At 35.8% G+C, this 20479-nt stretch overlaps 2 protein-coding genes and 1 pseudogene across 5 annotated transcripts; 1 reads left to right on the top strand and 2 right to left on the bottom strand.

The window, feature by feature from the left end:
* Positions 1-473: 473 nt before the first annotated feature.
* On the bottom strand, positions 474-8353 carry LOC113272551 (annotated as a pseudogene).
* Positions 8354-13647: 5294 nt separating this feature from the next.
* LOC113275559 (PH domain-containing protein DDB_G0275795-like) lies at positions 13648-16374 on the top strand. 4 transcript variants are annotated; one of them, XM_026525092.1, is made up of 2 exons: positions 13648-13750; positions 14684-16374. In XM_026525092.1, the coding sequence occupies exon 2, from the start codon at positions 14701-14703 to the stop codon at positions 15946-15948; it is 1248 nt and encodes a 415-aa protein (XP_026380877.1). In that variant the 5' UTR covers positions 13648-13750; positions 14684-14700; the 3' UTR covers positions 15949-16374. The 4 variants fall into 4 exon arrangements, with proteins under 4 accessions (XP_026380877.1, XP_026380879.1, XP_026380878.1 ...); XM_026525094.1 differs by having other exon boundaries at positions 13651-13750; positions 14689-16374; XM_026525093.1 differs by having other exon boundaries at positions 13651-13754.
* Positions 16375-16533: 159 nt separating this feature from the next.
* LOC113275558 (probable carotenoid cleavage dioxygenase 4, chloroplastic) lies at positions 16534-18672 on the bottom strand. The gene is made up of 2 exons (XM_026525091.1): positions 18209-18672; positions 16534-18079 (listed from the first exon to the last, which is right to left on the bottom strand). The coding sequence occupies exons 1-2, from the start codon at positions 18627-18629 to the stop codon at positions 16692-16694; spliced, it is 1809 nt and encodes a 602-aa protein (XP_026380876.1). The 5' UTR covers positions 18630-18672; the 3' UTR covers positions 16534-16691.
* Positions 18673-20479: the final 1807 nt, after the last annotated feature.

The following is a 20479-nucleotide window of genomic DNA, read 5'->3' as shown; positions in this document are numbered from 1 at the left end:
AGAACAAAATTGAGGAGTCAAATGCAAAGTATAAGGCAGCTGCAGATCAACACAAACGCCTTAAGATTTTAAAAAAAGGAGAATTGGTTAAGAAATATGGTCAGCTGATTGGAACATATCCAATGTGTTCAATGTTCAAGAAGTTTTCACTTTCCATGGAGATAATGAGGTTCTGTTGCTTCCAGATATCTCGAGGACAAGCTCAATTCTAGAAGGGGGGACTGATGACGTACAACATGCACAATATCTTGCAGCATAAACTTAGTCTTTTCTTATTTTCCTGTTATAGTTTTAAGAGTTCCACTTTTAGTTAAACACTTGTTTCCTACGTTAGTTAAACTTCTTTATTTAGTTTTCAAGTCGGCTATGTTAAGCCTAATTAAGTCGAGTCATGTTTCAAGTTTAGACATACACAATTATTATTGAAAACAAACTTAGTTTTCTATCAACTTCTTCTTCCTGCAACTTAATTTTCAGTCTTGTTTCGTATCTTTTCTTCTATTTCTCATCTCAGCAATCTCCGAATTGCTTTCACCTTTTATGAGTTCTACATTAATTTTCCAGTGCGGTAAGCTCCTAACCAATTCCTTATGTAACTGATGGCTGTAATCTTCCCAAGCAGCAACCAGAGAAGCGAAGTGTCCCCAATTAAAGGAAGATTGCATTCTCTCGTCAGAAGATTCAGAGCCAAAAACTGATTGTACATGTTGCTGATCACCTAGAAACATCACTTTTAGCCTGTCATTTTTAAAGTCCTCCAATGAACAAGATAATCCCGTGAGTTTTCTGAACTCTTCGCTGATGATATTCACTACTGGTAGTTCAGTGGCTTTCCAGCAGTAAAGTTGCACTACCTATCCAAAAAGCAGAAACAGGCTCACTTGTGAAAAGAAAATCAGGTTATCACTTTCCCTATAACATAAAGTTCACTTTGAAACTATCGCAAGAAATCTAAGTGCACCTCCAAATGTGAAGGTTCAAGGTCAAGCTTTTGATGAAAATGATACCTGAAGAGCGTGCAAACCGTTGACAAATTCCTTGTTGAATAAACTCATTTTCCCTACCTAACCTTAATGGCTCCATCAGTAGCTCCGAGAGATGAAATGATGAGTCTGATGCCGCATCATTAATTTTACGAATACTGGCACAAAATGATAAGCTTGGTCTTGAAAAAACCAGTACATGTTACTTGATGCTGGCAATGGAAGGTAGGGAAATGGTCTATCATCTAAACTACCGGACAACAGAGTTCGTGATAAAAGTGAAATGAGTTTAACATCCTCATCGTGGGAACTATCACGGCTGAACCATAAAGTCAACGTTAATCTTTCACCCTCAATGATCTGTTATACAATGAGAAACAACCAGTCAAAAGAGAACGCACTAATATAACGTGATAAAGCTGCACATAAGATATACCTACCTCATCTACAGAATGGATATTGCAACTGTCAGCTGTGTAGATCACCAAGTCCTGAAAGAGTACACCAAATCGTTGACTTATGAAGATAATGAGGTACTTGACGAAAAATAAAATATGCTAATTACCAATAATTGTCTTTCTATTTCAGCAATGAGAATTCCATCCTCCAAGGATTGACAATTTCATAAACAAAATTGTAATCTAGTTTACTTTGAGCTATAGCATTATTTGAGCAAGTCTAACCCATAATATCTGTGTCCATGCTATAATAATTTGCACTTACCCCAGCCATAGGCACAACGTTTGTAGGTTCCCCTTCTTGGAAGTGGAAAACCCCGCCTTTAAAATCCTTCCCATGATTATTCAGATAGCAGACTGCCTTTATCCACAGATAAAATAGAACACTGTTAGAGGTATACTTACGAATTCATAAGGTCATATTCCCTAAACCATCAACAAGGTGGTTAAAATTATGGGGTACTTGTTCCAGTGTTAATAATCATCCAACTGTCAACGGAGTTTAGACGTTTTAAAATAATTGATAATTATTTGTACGGCGTTATCTATACTATAAGGCACAATGGTGTTTTCTCACATCGACGGTTCTCTACAGTTTGGACACATAAAAGATGGTCCAGATCGTCTGACTATTAAGGTTTGGGATATGCAATTTAGAGACAATGTTGTTTTACTACATCGACGGCTATCCATAGTTTGGACACATAAAGAACGGTCCAGATCGAATAGCTATCGTGTATCTATATACCATTTATCCATTTAAAGGACGGTTACACATTAGGTAATTAATAAAAGATGTTAACAAATATATTTTTTCCTTTATATATTTAGCCATTTAATGGACGGTTACGGATTAGGCAATAAAATGAAAAATGTTAACAAATATACTATTTTCTTTATGTTAACAAAACTAGTCATAAAAACCCAAGGTGACTAAACTTGTGGTACAAAAACCCCACTCAAATGTTGGGATCCATTAAAACTCCATCGTAAACAAAATTGATACAAAAACCCCAAATTTTTAAAAATTGATACAAAAACCCCAAATTTAAATGTTGGTTTCATCAAATTTTATTTTGGTTTCATCGTAAAATTTGATGAAACCAAAATAAAATTTGATGAAACCAACATTTAAATTTGGGGTTTTTGTGTTAATTTTGTTTTGATGGGGTTTTTGTGTTACTTTTGTTTTGATGGGTTTTTTGTGGAAGGATGGTGACACCTCTGGGGTTATAACTCGCGGACCGTTATGTTAATGATAATGATGGATCCCTAAAATATATTTTTTTCTTTATGTTAATGATCATCTTCAAAAGAAAATGATACATCGGTTACAGATACGGCTGGATTATCAAAATCACCCTAATATCAATATTCATTTCAATTTCATATTCATTCAAATACCAAAGCCGTTACAGATTCTCATTTGATCCCTATAATCATTCAAACCCTACACCCAGATTTCCAGAATTTTCTCCTAAGAATATTTTAGGCTTTACTGCATATCAAGGGTTTAGCCTATATAAAGCTCACGATGATTTCCAAACCGTTCACATTCGTTTCTCAAATCTAGAGCAAACTTAGAAAATACCATACCACTAATTTTGGTGACCACTCCTGCTATTGTACGTCTCTTGCTCGAATATAGAAAAGTACCAGGTAATGTTTCCACTTTGTTTGGTTTAGTCTGTTTTGATTTGACTAGCTGTTGAGAATGGTTTTGTTCGGAAAACCAAACACCTCCGGCTAAAACAGCAAGTGTCATGGCCTTTGTTCTGAGAAATTTCTGGTGCTAAGTAATATCGTCCCATACACTCTATGTTCATTCATACTTGATTCTATAGACCATCCAAATTCATTTATCATTAACATAAAGAAAATAGTATATTTGTTAACATTTTTCATTTATTGCCTAATCCGTAACCGTCCATTAAATGGATAAATATATTTGTCTATTATAAATATATAAATGAAAAAATATATCTGTTAACATCTTTTGTTGATTACCTAATGTGTAACCGTCCTTTAAATGGATAAATGGTATGTCAGATACACGATAGCTTTTCGATCTGGACCGTCCTTTATGTGTCCAAACTATGGATAACCGTCGATGTAGTAGAACAACATTGTCTCTAAATTGCATATCTCAAACCTTAATAGTCAAACGATCTGGACCGTATTTTATGTGCCCAAACTGTAGAGAACCGTCGATGTGGGAAAACACCATCGTGCCTTATAATACTTGATTCTATAGACCATCCAAATTCAAAAAATATCAATCAACCGACCATGCAATAAAGAAAAGATACTGATATACGAGTCGCGCAGTATATCAACTGACAACGTTAGAAGATGAATAATTTGTGGAACCAAAAGAAAGAATAAGAGGACAAATTTAGCGTAAGCCGAATCCTTGATGGATGGCATAAATAGCTTTTGATTTATACTTGCCCGGTTTTTCTTCTAAATCATGAACCTAAATACTAACTCCGATGAGAAGTTTTAAAAATATATTAAAATATTATTGATCCGTAATAAAAAAAATTCTAAATTCCATAGTAGCTCTAAGAATTTTCTTAGCTATCATCATGGATTACTTTGTTAATGTATGTTTTTTTTTCTTTTTTTTTTTTTTTTTTTTTTTTTTTTTTTTTTTGGAACGAATGACTATTTATAAACGTTCATTTATATACTTTTCTAACGTGAAGTACTTCTAAAATTTACAATAGTTACAGTTTCATGCAAACCATGATATGCTTGATAATTCTTCACAAAAGCCTAACAAACCGCCACCTGTTTATCAGATCATGCATACTTACCAAGTCAATAAACTTCACATCCAATATTTATTCAGAAAGATACTCATAAATGGAGTAATCGTAGACGTAAAGCATAGACTTCCGAAATTTCCAAAAGTTAACCATCGCCGCTAAAGGGTGCATCGACACCAACGGTAATGGAAACGGTTGTAGCTCTAAGAACTAAACTTCTGTAATTAGGCTCAAAGTGTCTAATTACAGAAGTGTCTCAAAGTGTGAGCACCAATTTATTTCTGTAATTAGGCTCATCCATTTACAACAACTTACAAAAATAATTCATACAAAAGTTAAAAACGTATTGATATGGTTTTAAAGACTAAAATTGTAAAGACTCACAACGTTAATTGAATAAGAACTTATTTAACGTTAAGTATCCAGACATATATAGAAAAATAATAAAAACAAGCTCCAAATAGAATTTTAAAAGGCTATACCAAACATACAAAAAGGAGTAGTGTTATAGAGGAGTGTATTTCCTAATTTATATTTAAGAACTTCTATGTAAGACACCTTGACAATAACAAGTATTTAAGTAGTTCAAAGAAAATACGTATGACTTCAAATTACTTGACAATAACACCTTGAAAATACGAATTGCTTAATATTCACATGGAGACAGAAAGACGGAGCCTTCTTATACATGGAGAATGTGCAAAGAAAAGATGAAAGAAGCAAATGCTAATGGAGAACTAAAGCTAGCTTCATCTTTACATCCCAACAAAGTTAAAAAACTTTTGTTTTCTATCCACAATGCTTGCAACAACGACAAAAAATACTAAGCAATATCAACTACAAAGTTCTTACTGTGGTAGATAATCATCATTTGGAATGTACAAAATACGAAAAAATCAAATTTCTTTCATATAACTAACTACTAAACATATTACTATAGCCCAACTAACTAAGCACCGGGGATTGAATCCCGGCTAATTTACAGACTAAAAGGTTGTGGGTGGATACAGAACCACCGACCAGGTAACAAACAAAAACTAAAGGAGGTTGAGCCCCGGCCGTAGGCCGGGGTGATACCTAGTAAGTTTAGATGGAAAATTTTAAATCTGTAACATGTATTTTTCCCATTAAGTTATGTACGGACCGCAAAATCTCGTTGCTTCAGATAGGACCTGTTATCATCACTATGCCATCCAATACTTGCTTAGGGATACCAAGAACCGACATATTAAATTAACAATGCTTGCTTAAAATGAAAAGTTTCACATTCTGGCGGATGAGATTAATGTTGTTTCTTTTTATTCTTAATGATTTATTACCTACATAATAGCTCCCAATCATATACTTACTAGGCACACAAGAAAAGAAATGATGTAAAACATTGATTTTATTCAGCTCCCAGACCTGACAGCTGTTGTGATCATACAATCAACTTGAAGAAGTAAGACATTACAATAGGCCTAATTCGTGGGGTGCTAACCATCTAACATGCTCATTTACTAATTCTCTTTATTCTGATAGCAGTACGGTTTCTAGACAAACAGTAGTTAAAAAGCATGTTACACATGTCAACACTCAACAGGCATGTAGTAGGTATTTGTTCTGAGATTGTTGAGTAGGTCATCTGTGGTAATTCATTCTAGTTGTTTCGTACTCACATGAGTGGAGGGCTGTTCGATAGCAAAAATCAGTTAACCAAAATAAACCTAGACTAAAACATGCACCTACATTTCCAATATATCTTTTAATGAACTAACAAAAAGCATTTGACTCCTGCTAGAGCCCTAACAAAACCAAACACCAAGTTCAATAGCACCCTTCAAATAATTTGATGCAACACATTCTTTATTTAATAAATTGTTTCATCAACAGCACTAAAAATAAGCACCGCTAAACCCCTCAGAAATACTAGACAATCTCGGTTAACTTACGTTCGTTCATCACCATAATGAAAGGCAACAATCTCGGTTAACTTATGCTCATCACCATCATAGTCTTTCACAGCTAACTCTAACCACCATCTAGGAAAATCTACTTAATTCCCGTAAATGTTACATACTTAAGAGGTGAGACTTTAATCATGAATGCAGAATAGTTGGGAGTGTGTATTGGACCTGATACACTTAGACAAGGAAGTTTCTTGGATTTAAACGGTTGTCTCGAGAAGGCACACAAGTTACATAAATATTAGAGATTAGATTTGTATTTTGTATGTACAGCACATACATTAGATTTAAGAAGGGTGATGGCCGGATTAAGTTTTAAGAGGCTATAGTGTGGGACCCAAAGATGATAACTTGTTGTACGCTATTCATTTATTTCAAATTTATTTTAAATTTGGTATAGCTGTTGTTACACTATCACTAAACTAGTATCATGGAGATGAATATAAAATAATAGATACCTGATCAATTATTTTTGTATTAAAATGAGTAACAGAGAAGTAATATTGATTACCTCTGATGGAAACAAGGAATGACGGGATGACCACAGTTGGTTGCAATGAGATGAGACAGAGTGGTGGAGAAAACATTAGGCCTGTAACCACTGTACAACAGCTCTTGTGTATGAACTCAAGTTCAGATAATAAAATAGTTAAACGACAGAATTTAGAAATTTAGAGAGAGAAACAGCTAGAAAATAAGACCTTGCAAAGATTGAGGGAAACAAAATCATGGAGAATGAGCCGACGAGGATGTTCAGGTTCACCCATCTATACTTGCACTCTATTGCTTTCTCTGTGTTACTAATGATTTCGCATTCTCGCTGCAATAGACTAACATAAGGGTTGAGTTGATGTTATGTTTCGGATTTTGTCACATTCACGTTATGCCAGATATTAGTGAAAGATGCAGCTAAGTTGGATCGCCATGTCGGCTCAGAGAGAATCACTATATCTGCAAGGACAATAATACAATAACCATATTTAGACATCTAATTTGACCCTAAATCAAAATCAATTACGACTCTCAATAAATCAATGTTAGAGAAATTTGAGAAAGGAATGGAATTAAGATAAAAAAAGCTATAAGGTTTTGCTAATGATTCCTACCAAAATTTTCCACCATCAATTCACTTGGAAACTATAAAGGCATGACCGTTACCAGTGACAGTAACTAAGGTAAACAGCAACAGGGATAAAAAGACCAAAGAGCTAACTCACTAGACACTGCCGAGTTGCAGAAAATCATTCACCCATCCCATTAATTTGTAAATAATAAAAATTACGCACTGTGACTATTGTTTTCAGCTTAGACACACTCTTAGTGATCACTAATCTAAGACATTGTGGGGACTTCCAAAATAACAAATCATATAAGAAAAACCTTCTGGTAAACCAATAACTACATGAAAATGCTATGTACTCGCATAACAGATCATGAATTTGACAATCAGTGAAGATGAAACGGATGATAAAATGGTTGGCGGAATAGTTTCTATATCGTCAGAGGGATGCCGGACCTCTAGTATCATTCAAGGGACACTAAACCTCCTTGTTAGAAGACTAACACTTTTGTTTGATAATAATTCTCTGCCTTCCTTCATTCATTGTTGCTTGATATATACATATACACATACATAGAACGGAAGTTACATAACTGCACGTAACCCCCTGTAACTTCTTTAGAAAATCCTAAAGAAGATACCTAGAAACTAGGTAATACAAGATGGACTCCAACATACACCAATTCCATACGTTGGATTGGTTTAACAATTTGAATCCTAATTAGACTAATAACAAACCAATAATAATTAAAGTACATGATAAACTAGTACATAACAGAAAATGAAATCGATACACGTTCTTATCCAACAAAAGCCACTCATCTGGACAGTGGGTCGGAAATTTTCTCATCCTACACCATTCTATCTACTTCATTACATCCCAAAATGAAATATTTCTCTTAGGCATTTCACCAAACAGTGGGAAAGCTACTTATTTCAAAATGAAAACAGCAGCAAATTACAGGTCAGGGGTTTAAGATGATGATCAAGAAGAAGTTGAGATACTTACATGATTCAAGTCTGATTAGATCCTCGTAATTGGTTTATAGCTACAGAGGTGGCTCGGTGATTTTGTAGGTGGAAAACCTTAATTCTTATTCTAGCAGCATAGTACAGACTGATTAAAGGGAAAAATATGGTTTAGTCCAAAATCCCATCCAAATATATTATTTAGTCATAACCCGTTGAACTAGGTACAAATTAGACATTTTTTATGGAAAATACACAAATAACCTTTTGGTTTACAATTTAGTCCAAACATCAGTTTAGTCCAAAGTCACTCACGATGATGTCAACAGTTTTAAATAATATATAAAAAAATAAAAATCAATTTATCTCTCGAATCGTTTGTCCAAAATTCGCAAATTGTATATATTGGGAAAGCTCTTTCCGAGAGCTACAAAAAGAGTACCCATATATAGTTTACATTGGTGTACAAACATGTACACATCTACAAAAAATACTTGTTTACAACCCAAACTCATTACCAACACCAGCTCCAACGCTCCACTGTTCACCCTGCTGCTGCAAACAACCACAGCACCTCAACCATTCAACTCAAATGTTTTATCCGTTTCTATAGCTTTCCAATCTTAGTTGCACTTCTCTATAGTAGCACTACCCATCCAACAGCAACATAAATTCCTGCTCCTCAGTACCACCAACACCACACATTTCAGATTTCATCTTTGCAACTCCGTCGGCATTTCAAAATTATTCACCAGATCACCACTTCATAGTTCTACCATCTCAATAGCACTAGATACTCAGCTGCACCATTCTTTGTACTGCAACATAGAAGCAAACCCATTCTTCCAAATTTCCCATAGCATCACCTGCAATTGCTTCATAACCAGCTGCAGCTCATCCATACCCTGTAATTGCTCGGCTAGCAACAATACACAACGCTTCTTCATTTCGTTATCAGCTTACTCACTGCAGACTCTAAATCGCACAAAGTAACAACACTATCTCCATCTCATATTCATCAAATCAACAGTTCTAACACCCTTGAAATCTCAGTAACACCATCTTCTTTCAGACTCGAGCAAGCATAAATTCTAATCAAACCAACCACGTCTTTCCTTCACTGCAGAAAACCACATTACAATCATAAATTGCATCATGTTTCTAACCACAGATTCAACCCCAGGACAACCAGTAACAAGCATGAGACTTGCCATCAAATCGCCTATATTATATTTATCAGACATAATGCCAGCGTTTTCAGTCATAGTTGTATCATGTGAACTTGAAGCCTGTCCACCTCCTTTTTCTTCTGCAGTCCTTGCAGCAACGTCCTTTCTTGCCCTCTCTTCCTCCATTGAAGCTCTAAGAGCAAGAGCAAGGTGTACAAGCATATACACCTGTAACAAGCACGAAAGAAAAGGTGCACTTTTATATGTACCCATATAACTGGTGTACGAGAAAATACACCGGTTAATTCTTACGTACTTCTAAGAATATATGCTTACCAATATTTTTGTTGAATGATCTTTTCTGTTGTATATCTTACCGAGATTCGAGAGGTTGTTGCCAATTTGGGTTGCATCCTTTGGTGGAAGTTCCTATGGTCAAATAGAAGCAACATTTATAAAGCTACAGTAGATATAATTATTTGGCTGGATTGATAGCAAGCCTGTGTTTATATTATGTGAATCAGATCTAGTTCATCAACGACTTTGGGTTTTAGTTTAAATTACTGCTGCACTTGACCTTGATTCTACAATCTCTACGTTGTGCTATAGTGGAAAGATGCTTGACTTGCTGCTTGCTGGAGAAGTATTGATACAATTGACAGTATTGGAGCAATCAGACAACCCTAAGATTTCTGTCGTAACCAACATCCAGTGAATCATAGCATCACTGATTCGACATCCAAAAAACGAAAAAAGATTGTTCACTTTTTTTTTCTTGTAATAACTTTCATTTTCTTTTATAATTTTTAAATTACATTTATTAATAATTAAATAAAGAAAAAGAAATATTTGTTTTTAAAAATAAAATTACAACTTGATTAAGAGTCCTAAGATGGGATACTATGTACACATGTAATTATGTCATATGTGTACGACAATGTATACTTATGTTATAGGTGTACAAATATGTACACATGGTGGTGTACCACCATGTACACATCTACAAAAATCATGAAAATCCAACATCCATACCCATAAAACATGCCATATATCAATGAGACAGGATAGTAGTGTACACCGTGTACACATGTACAAAATATAGAAAATCTAACATCCGCATGCACATAAAACATGTCGTATATTCATGAGACGGAACAAAATGCAGAAGTTTATACACATAAACAACTTGAATCGTCTACACATAAAAAATCTACAACAAAAAGAAGAAGAAAAATACAAAATTGGGCATATCCTAAACAAGCAATTAATCTAAGTAATTTCACATGAAACTTCTCAACGGGAGTTGCAAGTAGATAATTTAGTGGAAAAAATGATTAAAAAGAACAAAAGCCAAACTGGTACTGACCTCATAACAAATCTTGAATTGCGATCCAACGATAGTGTTTCACCTGTTGATATAAATTCCAGTCTACCATTATCAAATTTGCATGTCGAATTTAAATTTGAAAATCAAAACAAAAGTATGCGAGTAATAATTACCAGTAGAAGGATTAAACATTAACCAAAGCTTATTCCTGAATTACCGATCAGCACCTAAAAATCGCACCCAATAAACATGTGTATAATTATGTACACATTAATCTTCAGCATGTGTACAACTATGTACACATCGCAGCACACACTGAGAGATTCTAATTTGAGTAAAATAGGAACGCAATAATACTAAAGGTGCAGGAATCTGGATTGCTTTTATATAATTATGTACTTACCAACAAACAAATAGAATAACCAAGATCCAAAATAAAATAAACAAATAAAGGGTAGAATCTTTAAATGTTTCGTTTTGCGTCTCGGCTTCGAATTGTGGAACCCAAAAAAGAATTCCCACCATCCAGATGAGTAGTCATGACCTTTGTTCTCGGCCATTTCTGGAAAAAAAAAAAAGAGAAATAAATAAATGAATCTACCCTTATTTATCCCAATGAATTAATGCAAGCATACAATAACATGAGGTAATATATCAGCAAGAAGTCATAAAGATCGTTACGATACCCATTTCATCACGAGGAAAGCCAAGTTTTTCATATGTAAAACTAAAAATAGTCCATGTGGATATACAAGAAGTCATATAATAAGTGGTGTACAAGCATATACACCTCTTATAACAAGGACAAAAAAGAGTGCACTTCTATGTACATCGCATATAGCCGGTACATAAATGCGCAAAATTTCACGATTTTTACAGTTTTGTTAAAATATCAAACCACTGCACAGTAAATGTATATCAAATTACTACTCCTATTTATTTTCTTATTTAAATGAATTAATGATTTTAATTAATAAACATAACAAGAAATTGTGATGTTACATGAGTTAGTATATGAACATAATCTACACAAACCTATGACACCAGAAAAATGATAGTGCAAACACATCTTAAATTTTCCAGTCATTAGTACTCAAGACTATTTAGTATAATGGATGCAACTGTAAACAAAAGACAAAAATCTATTTTGGTAGCTTTCAAGTGATGGGATAGCAAAAAAAATAAAATTACAACCAACTAATACTAACTTGGCATATCCTAGTTATCAACAACACGAAGAGAATCCACACACCATATGCATGTGCACGTAATAGTTTGACGTGCACTATGTCCTCCTAGTGTATTACTGTGTACTCAATTCTTATTGCAATGATATAATTACACATTTCCAAGCACCATAATTCACTCAAAAGATTTAACATTGACACAGAGGGATGATGCTCAATCTTAAACTACCAAACACCAAGATATCAAATCACGATTATTTTCATTAATAACTAATAATAATGGTTATAGAAGAAGTTGAGCTTAAGTCATCAATCCACGTCTGTCTATTCTTGTAAATATAATTAGCAACACATCAAGGCAGAGTATGGATCAGCTATATGCCTATGATTTAAGTGTACATACTTATTTATTTTTTTGTCCTAAGGAAATGAAAAAGAGTAGAACATATAATACCCCTCTGCAGTGACTAGTTTTACCGGGTATTAACAGTTCGTAACCAACTTAAATGCCAAACAAATGAGAAGAAATGCTAATATAATCCACTGTGCATAAATGTGACAGTCTCACTTTCACTCTACTATAAGCATACAATAATCCCCCAATCCCATTTTACAATACAAGTCTCATTATCATTCATGCTTCCAGTAAGAGGAACGCACCTCACTTAAATTACCCCTAAACTTGAATCAAAATTAGAGAAAGCAGAACACATTTCAATTTCAAGTACAAAAAGCATAATCTAACCAACTCCTCAACAGAAATCAACCCTAAATCAAAAAGTGGGAGAAAAATGAGATGGAATTAAAGTCGTTACCTTGCATTTTAGGGGAAGAACAAGAGAATCCATCATTAACAAGAGAAATATTCTTAGGCATAGGTACCGTCGAACGTTTTACCCCAAAGACAGTACCAACTAAATCAATCTTAGCTTCCATTTATGGAAAATCACTAGCGGCTTCACTAACAGTCATCAAATCAGTACTAGGAAATCCAACAATAACAACACCACCTTCAACACTATTAGTATTAACAAAAAACGAAGTAGTTAGGTTTTCAAAATCACAAAAAATTCCTGAGATCGATGAGTTGACATTTACACCAAATTAAATAATAAGCATAGATTATACTTATCTTCCAAATCGCTTTGATTGTTGAAATATTCGAATTAAAATGTTGAAACTGCGTCAAATCAACTTTTTCGCTCAAGTTAATCTTCAAGGAAATGTACTGATGATGACGATCTAACTTAACTAAGTTGAATCGAAACGAAAATGTGTTTGTTTGATTCTCAAATTTATGTTTCGATATTGAATATTCGTTCTGAGGTCAAGAAAATTAGGTTTTAGGAAGAAAAAAAAATCTTCGTTTGAGAGCTATCTCGACATTGGAATGGAGAAGAGAAATAGAAACCAAACTAATCCAGAAGAACTCGTATATATCTATCACATGGGTATTTTCGTCTTAGAAAAAATCAGATTTGGACTGAGTCGTTAACAAAAGGATCAACCCGTTTCAAACCTGGCAAATTTGGACCTCCTAGTACTAGGTTTGAGAGGATAGGACTAGAACGTCCAAATCCCAACAACTTTCGGATTAAATGTTAATTTTTAACACGTCTGATGATTTCTTCTAAAATCTTCGGTTTATGGTCCTACCTACCTACCCAGCGGATATTGTTAAGGATCTGAAACCGGAACCGAATAAACCGGTCCTGACCCGTATTTGACTAGGTTTTCTACGTGTAACTGTTTCCACAGACCTTAAAATCTCTCGTCGACTCGATATTTAACGGCCCTTTTCCCAGAAGAAATATTTTAACGTATATCGGCTGTAATTTTGATGATCAGATAACGCATCAGAAGCCCCTCGATACAATCTTGTAAGTAAGTTCGACTCATTTTTCAGATTTTTTCAGGGCAAAATATAATTGGTTATATTGGTTTTAGGATTTTGTGTATTTGATGTCTGATTGCTAGGATTTTCCATTTCTTATTCTACTTTAAGATTAGAAATTCTTATCCCTCGTTTTCCAATAATCTGTAATAACTTTTGAATGAAAAAAATCGACTTTGTTGGTCTGAAATTGGAGTTAATTTGTGGAGAAAAAGATTGGATTTTTTTGCTTGATGATATCGATGGTAATCAGTTGCAAATTGCAATTTTGGTAAGAAGAGATTGTGCTGTTTGGAAGTCAGAGTCAGAAGGGATTGATTCCTTCTGCAATAAATAGACTCCGAACTTCTGGAAAAAAACCCTAACCGGTAATGGTAGGGATGAGTTTTGGCACGAGCTATTAAATTGAGTATTGAGTTGCTTGACGACTAATACGTTGCTGCAATGTGCTTATGTTCTGTGGAATGCAAGGAATATCCCAAAGGATAACACATGTTTGCTTGTTTTCTTTATAGTTCGTTTTCATTTGACACATGGTAGCGGTAATTGATCTTTCTAGGATTCATTCTTTTGGTAGGGGATGTGTTTTGCGCCATCGCATGGTTACACGGGTTGTTTTTATTGTTCTTTTAGGATTTGTGATGTGAGTTTGGTTGAGGTTGAACATACAAGGGGTGCTAATGCTCACCCTACTCATAAAATTTTATAGTTTTTAGTAGTCGTAATTGCTTGGTGAGTCAGTATTTTAAATTCTTTATTTGTCTTTGCTTGTTCCTGTGATGTGATCGATAATGGTCGTAGCAACCGACCATCCCTTAACAAATTTTTGATAGGTCACATCCCTTAGTTTTATTTCGATCTATTTGGTGGCTAGTTCGTTTGATTATGAATGATTAGATGGTTTCTATTCATGTATCAGTTTAGTTTGGTTGCAAGATGTCTTTTGGCGATGGATGCAATATAGATTACCTTGCAGTAGCAAACGAAATTCCGGAACCTCAGGAATCACAGTTGAATGAAGTGGGATGCTCCCCAGAGGGAATGCATATGACAGTCCATGACTCTTTGGCCAAGGAGTTTCAAATACTTGATCCACCAGAATTTACGGGGTCTTCGGACATAGCTGTAGCAGAAGAGTGGTTTAGCGATATTGAGAAGAAACTAGGTTTAATGAGTGCTACTGATAAGCAGCGAATAACCCTTGCTACTGCTATGCTTAAGGGAGAGGCAAGTCATTGGTGGGATATAAACAAATACACTGTGGTCAGTGAAGGAATGACATGGAGAGAATTCGTGGATTCCTTCTTGGAAATATATTATCCTTTTTCAGACCGGAACATGAAAAAGATTGAACTCATGCGACTTGTTCGAAAGGAGTTTTGGGATAGAGTGGAGAACAAAATTGAGAAAAGGAAAGCAGGCAAGTCTGTTCAGAACCCACAACAGAAGAAACAAAGGAAGTGGCCGCTTGCTAATTTATATAGCGAGCCGATAGTCACTACTGAAGGAAAGATTTGTTTTGCTTGTAAGGAGAGTGGTCATTTGGTGAAGAATTGTCCATCAAAGATGCAAGACCCTAAGACCAAGTTCTCCATTTCTGGTTCCACTCCCAATCCCAGTTGCAGTTCCACTGTCAATCCTAATCCCAGTCCCAATCCCAGTTCCACTTTCAATCCCAACCCCAATCGGAGCCCGACTCTTAATTCCAATTCCAGTCACAGCCACTCTCCCACTCCCAATACCAATCCTGAGCAGAAATCTCAAAAAAGACTGGAGCGTTTACTCAAGTGGAAGCAGCAACAACAACAACAACAACTGCAGGGGCCACGTAGGGTGCGCGCGACAAATGATCAGAAACTGCAGCTGCAACGAGAACGCCAACAAAGAAGGCAACTAAGAAGGCAACAAAAATGTCAACAACCCGAGGTTGCACATGTGGAGGTGAATATGGAGGACTTTTGGGAAAGTGAGAAGAAGAGAAAAATGGGAAAGACCAATCTCAGTCCCAGCTGGCAGAATCACCAACAACAACATCCTCAGCCTTACATTGTGCCTCAGCCTTACGCTGTGCCTCAGCCAGCTCTAGCAGGGTCAGGTGATCTGTTTCCAGTGTCAGCAAATTGGTCATTACAAGAGAGATTGTCCATTGAAAGTAGAGGGTCAGATATTCTGTTTCCGGTGTAGGCAAAATGGTCATTGCAAGAAAGATTGTCCTTTGAAGCCGCAGCAACAGCCAGCTCTAGCGTTAGAGGGTCAGGTACTCTGTTTCTACTGTAGGCAAATTGGTCATTACATGAAAGACTGTCCATTGCACCCGCAGCAACAGCAGCAAAAGAAAATAGATAAAACAGATATTTAAGTTAATTGAAAATTTCCCAATATAACTTAAAATAACTTAATTGTAGTTCTGTTCTTGTTTACGGACATAGCCTATAATTTATCCCCACAGTGAATTTTTTTTGGCTCCGTTACTGAGCAACAGGTACATGTCCAACCATTGTGACTTTTTAGGATTCTACTTTTCTTTCTTGTAGATTAAGATTTACCTGTAATGTCGATAGCATAATAATGTGGTTTTGAATGTATTTCTCGCATTACATTGTCTTCGTACTTCAGCTCCCACTCTTCATTTCACCTTATAATCATTTAACTACATATGTTTTTTTTTTCCACTTATTTTGCAATATGCGAAGCAGTATGCCAGAGTTTTGAAAAATCTTTTTTACCCTTATATTTCAATATTCCAGCTGAAGGTACATGTTTGTGGAGTGTCTGTATGATGTGATTGTATTAACAATTGGAATCTTCCAACACATTACAAAGCTCAAACGCTGAAAAGGTATAGATTTATTTATATACTCCATATATGCATATTTACATGTATCATGATCATGATCATCTAGATTCTTGTTCTACAACTTATTAGCCTAGAGCTTCTTCAGTTCACTTTCCTGCACGAAGATTCCATGAAACCCGTAAGGAACCCTGCCTGGTAACTTCACAGAAGCCACAATATCAAGTGTTGGTGATTTTGCATCCATCACCAAAAACTTAGATTCTCCTTTATTTTCGTCATGCACATAAGTTACTACGTACCCGTCATCCTCGTCTGCATCTGGGTTATTAGGTTCACGTGCTACATAGAAAGGTTCACCACCATAACAACCAGGGCCAAAGATCCTGCAACCCACTGTGCAGTCTTTATGCTCTTGATCTTCACCAACATTCAACTTCACTACTCCAGAAATCTTCGGCATTGGGTCACCGATTCCTGCATAAACGAACCTGTTCTTCATCCCGGTAAAATTTTGATTAATGACGCCAAAATCCAAATTTCTTGCTGATAGTGGTTGTCGTGAAACCATTCCTGTTTTCAGATTTATTCTCACTTTCTCCATTAGAGCATGAACGAGTTCCATTCTTTCTAAAGTATGTTCCACTGACAGTATATTTGGTGCAATCAGAACAATTTCATCTTCACCTTCATCCCATGCATTAATAGCATGGATAATATTAAACCCAGGCACATCAATCCATTTCATTTCTGACTCATCTTTAGCATATCGTGGAATCACACCAATTTTCGACACTGCACTGGGATCTGCCCCAACTGGTGACCCACTTCCGAAGATCATCTCCATTGGATTCATTCCTATTTGTATCTCAGTGAAAATGGCATATTTCTGGGTGATTGCGAAGTCATGAAGAAATGCTGGTCGAGTCATGGAGAAAATGGGAACATCAGCTTGTTTCACCCCGGATGAATCAAACCTGAAAAATGTTAGAAAAGGAGGAACTGGTCCATATCGAAATGCAAAGGCTTCCTCTGTCTTCGGGTCTACTTTAGGGTGCGCAGTCATAGACATGAACAGCTTTCCATCAAAATCAGTACGACCAACAGTGAGAATTTCACCATCAGGTGTCACTTTGATTTCGTAAGGAAGATCTGATTCTCCAAGAGCAAAAAGCTTTTTACTGAAGAAAGCAAGACTTGTATTTGCAACTCCAATTCCATTTATAGGATTGTACTGACCAGAAAGAACCCTTGCAGCAGTAATAGCTCCACGTGCAGCAGACGCGGTAAGTCCATTAAAACCGGAGAAAACATTTGGAAAGAGTGGAGAACCATGCTTGTGCTCAATCTTGTATTTATATGTTTGAACATATCTGCTGCAGAAAGTTGCTTGGCCATTTGAGATGAGAAGAGAGTGAAGCATCCCATCTCCATCAAATAGATGGTAAGGTCCTCGCGGTAGATACTGCGGGTTTGGTCCGTTACGGATGTAAGCTCCATTTATTGACTCCGGAAGCTCACCTGATTTTCCAGACAAACACCCATAAATATGAAATCATCTCTCCATTTTTTTAACTTCTGTACGTTTACGAAAATAAATTGATCAAGCAAGTCATTAGGAAGTGCAAAAAGTTGTAAGCTAGGATTTACCTTCAATTACAGTGCATTTGGTTGGAGGAAATTCATCAACAGGTGCGAAATTTGTAGCAAGTACGTGCTGTGGATCGACAGAAGGACGGGTAGGTGGATCGATAAAATTGTTAACGAAGTTATCAAATGTATTAAAGATAGTAGACTGAAACGATGGAGTCTCTGTCACAAATGATCTTGAACTTGGTTTTCTTTTGGTTAATACTGGTTTCTTTGCATGATCTCCTCCTCCTAGTACTGGTGTTTCAGTGTTAATGGTTGAACTTGATGATGAATTAGTAGTACGTTTTGGTCTTTCTTCTACATTTACAGCTGAGATGTAGAAGAGATGAGTTTGAGAAGAAGTTGAAGTAGGAGAGAAAGCGAGTTTATTTGTATATGGATAGAACTTGGTGCAGAAAGAAGAAGAAAAGGCATCCATTATTGTTGTGATGAGTGAATCTGATGCAATTTGGAGTAGATTGGTGAACAGATTTATAGAAAGGGTGTAGGCACTGACCCCAAGTGTCCCCTGATTGATACATTTGGATGATATTTTAGTGTCCCAGAAATTAATTTGATTGACAAGTGCAACTCCTTCTCTTCAGATGTAATGGGGTTCAAAAAGAAAAGAAAAAAGATAGAATTTCGGTACTAAAACAAGGTAAAATACTTGCATCGGAATAAAAATACTAGAAACAAATGAGTGTTTCACAATATCTATGTTGGTTGACAATGGATCTTCCGATTGCTTGCAAGACGGAATCTTGCAATAAATTTTACATATTTACACCCCTTGGCACGGACCAAGTTGGAGATGCAGCAACAATTCTTCTTCCTCTAACATGAAAAATCCCGTAAATAATTTCTTGAAAAGGTGAAGTCAAATAATTTTTAACATCCATAGCCTAGATCAAACGCTTTATTTCTAGGAGAGTATCCGTGTTTTTTGTATGGTACACAGTAATTTTCCAAAAAAATAAGAAATTATAAATATGCAGTTATTTTTTTCCATCGATTAAAAATATTGATAAGGATATAAATCTAATTCTTCGACTAGCTGCGGATGAAGTTTTGTCGGGTGTGGTTCACCTAAATGGTGGGGGGCATACGCATTTGCCATGCATAAGTACCAAGGTTGGATGGACTTTCTTCTACTGCCCAACTTGGAGTCTTATGGCTATCGGCCCTGGTGCAGTGCACGCAATTTATTTATTTATTTTGTTTTTTTGTTCTTTGAAAAGGAAAGGTCTGTGTTGAAAGAAAACACGACTTTTAAAATTTGATGACCAAGAAAGTGTACCCAAGATGTCTTTCTAATTAAGGGGCAAATTTGATGAGTATAGATAACAATTATCGGAGTTTGACACCCTAATAAGGATATCTTTTCTCTAATTAAGGCATATATCTCCCATATACTTGTCCATGATGACCTGATGCGACGCATCACAAAAAAAGCTTCAAAAATGCCCACTACTAGTACAGAAACATCAATCACTGAATCATCTTCGTTTTGTGTGGACTAGATAGATGTTATTCGTGTTCCATTATTGAATAGGAGGATGAGGTTTTTCGGGTGTGTCGTTATGGTTCGGGGCCCGAGGAGATTGGAATTTTTGATCAGACAAATACCTCCTCCGTAACTAGGAATCACAGTCTCGTATAAGATTCATTTTCTAAGAAGCGGCAATGATATTGAGAATCCGATACTAGTAATTCCGTAAATCAGAGTGATAGTTACTTGTCACATGGGTATGTCTAGTTTTATTTATCATTGGTGTGGCTCAAAATAATTGTACGTTTGGAGTGACCACCAATGACAGTAACTTAAAGTCAAGTTCTATCTACCTCATTATGATGGCAATAACTCTTGCGAGACAACTGCACCAAGGGAACTGGTAACAAGGCTGCACTAATTTTGTTCTGTGCATTTCTAATCACTATCTAGATCCAATTTTCTTCACACACAATGAAGATGTCTATGTCTTTACCAGTTCCCCACCAACAACTAGAGTGGCTGAAGCTTGTGAGCCAGATCTCATAATTATATCCTATCACTTTTTTTGTGGTTATCCTGTGCGGCATGTTACTTTCTTTCGATCTTTATCATGGGGTACCTTTGCCATTGCATTTCTTGGCACTAATTGATTTGTTTATCTGATACCACTGGTTTGTATGACAGGGTTTATTCGGACCATTGGTAGATAAAATATCTAAGATATAGATTTACTAAATAATTTGCCGGAGTCTGATTAAATCTTAAATTGTGACAGGTATCCACAGAGAGTAGTC

The sequence above is a fragment of the Papaver somniferum genome, chromosome 4, assembly GCF_003573695.1.
Source record: "Papaver somniferum cultivar HN1 chromosome 4, ASM357369v1, whole genome shotgun sequence".
In the NCBI taxonomy this organism is placed as follows: Eukaryota; Viridiplantae; Streptophyta; class Magnoliopsida; order Ranunculales; family Papaveraceae; genus Papaver; species Papaver somniferum.
This window is presented reverse-complemented; position numbering and strand designations above follow the sequence as displayed.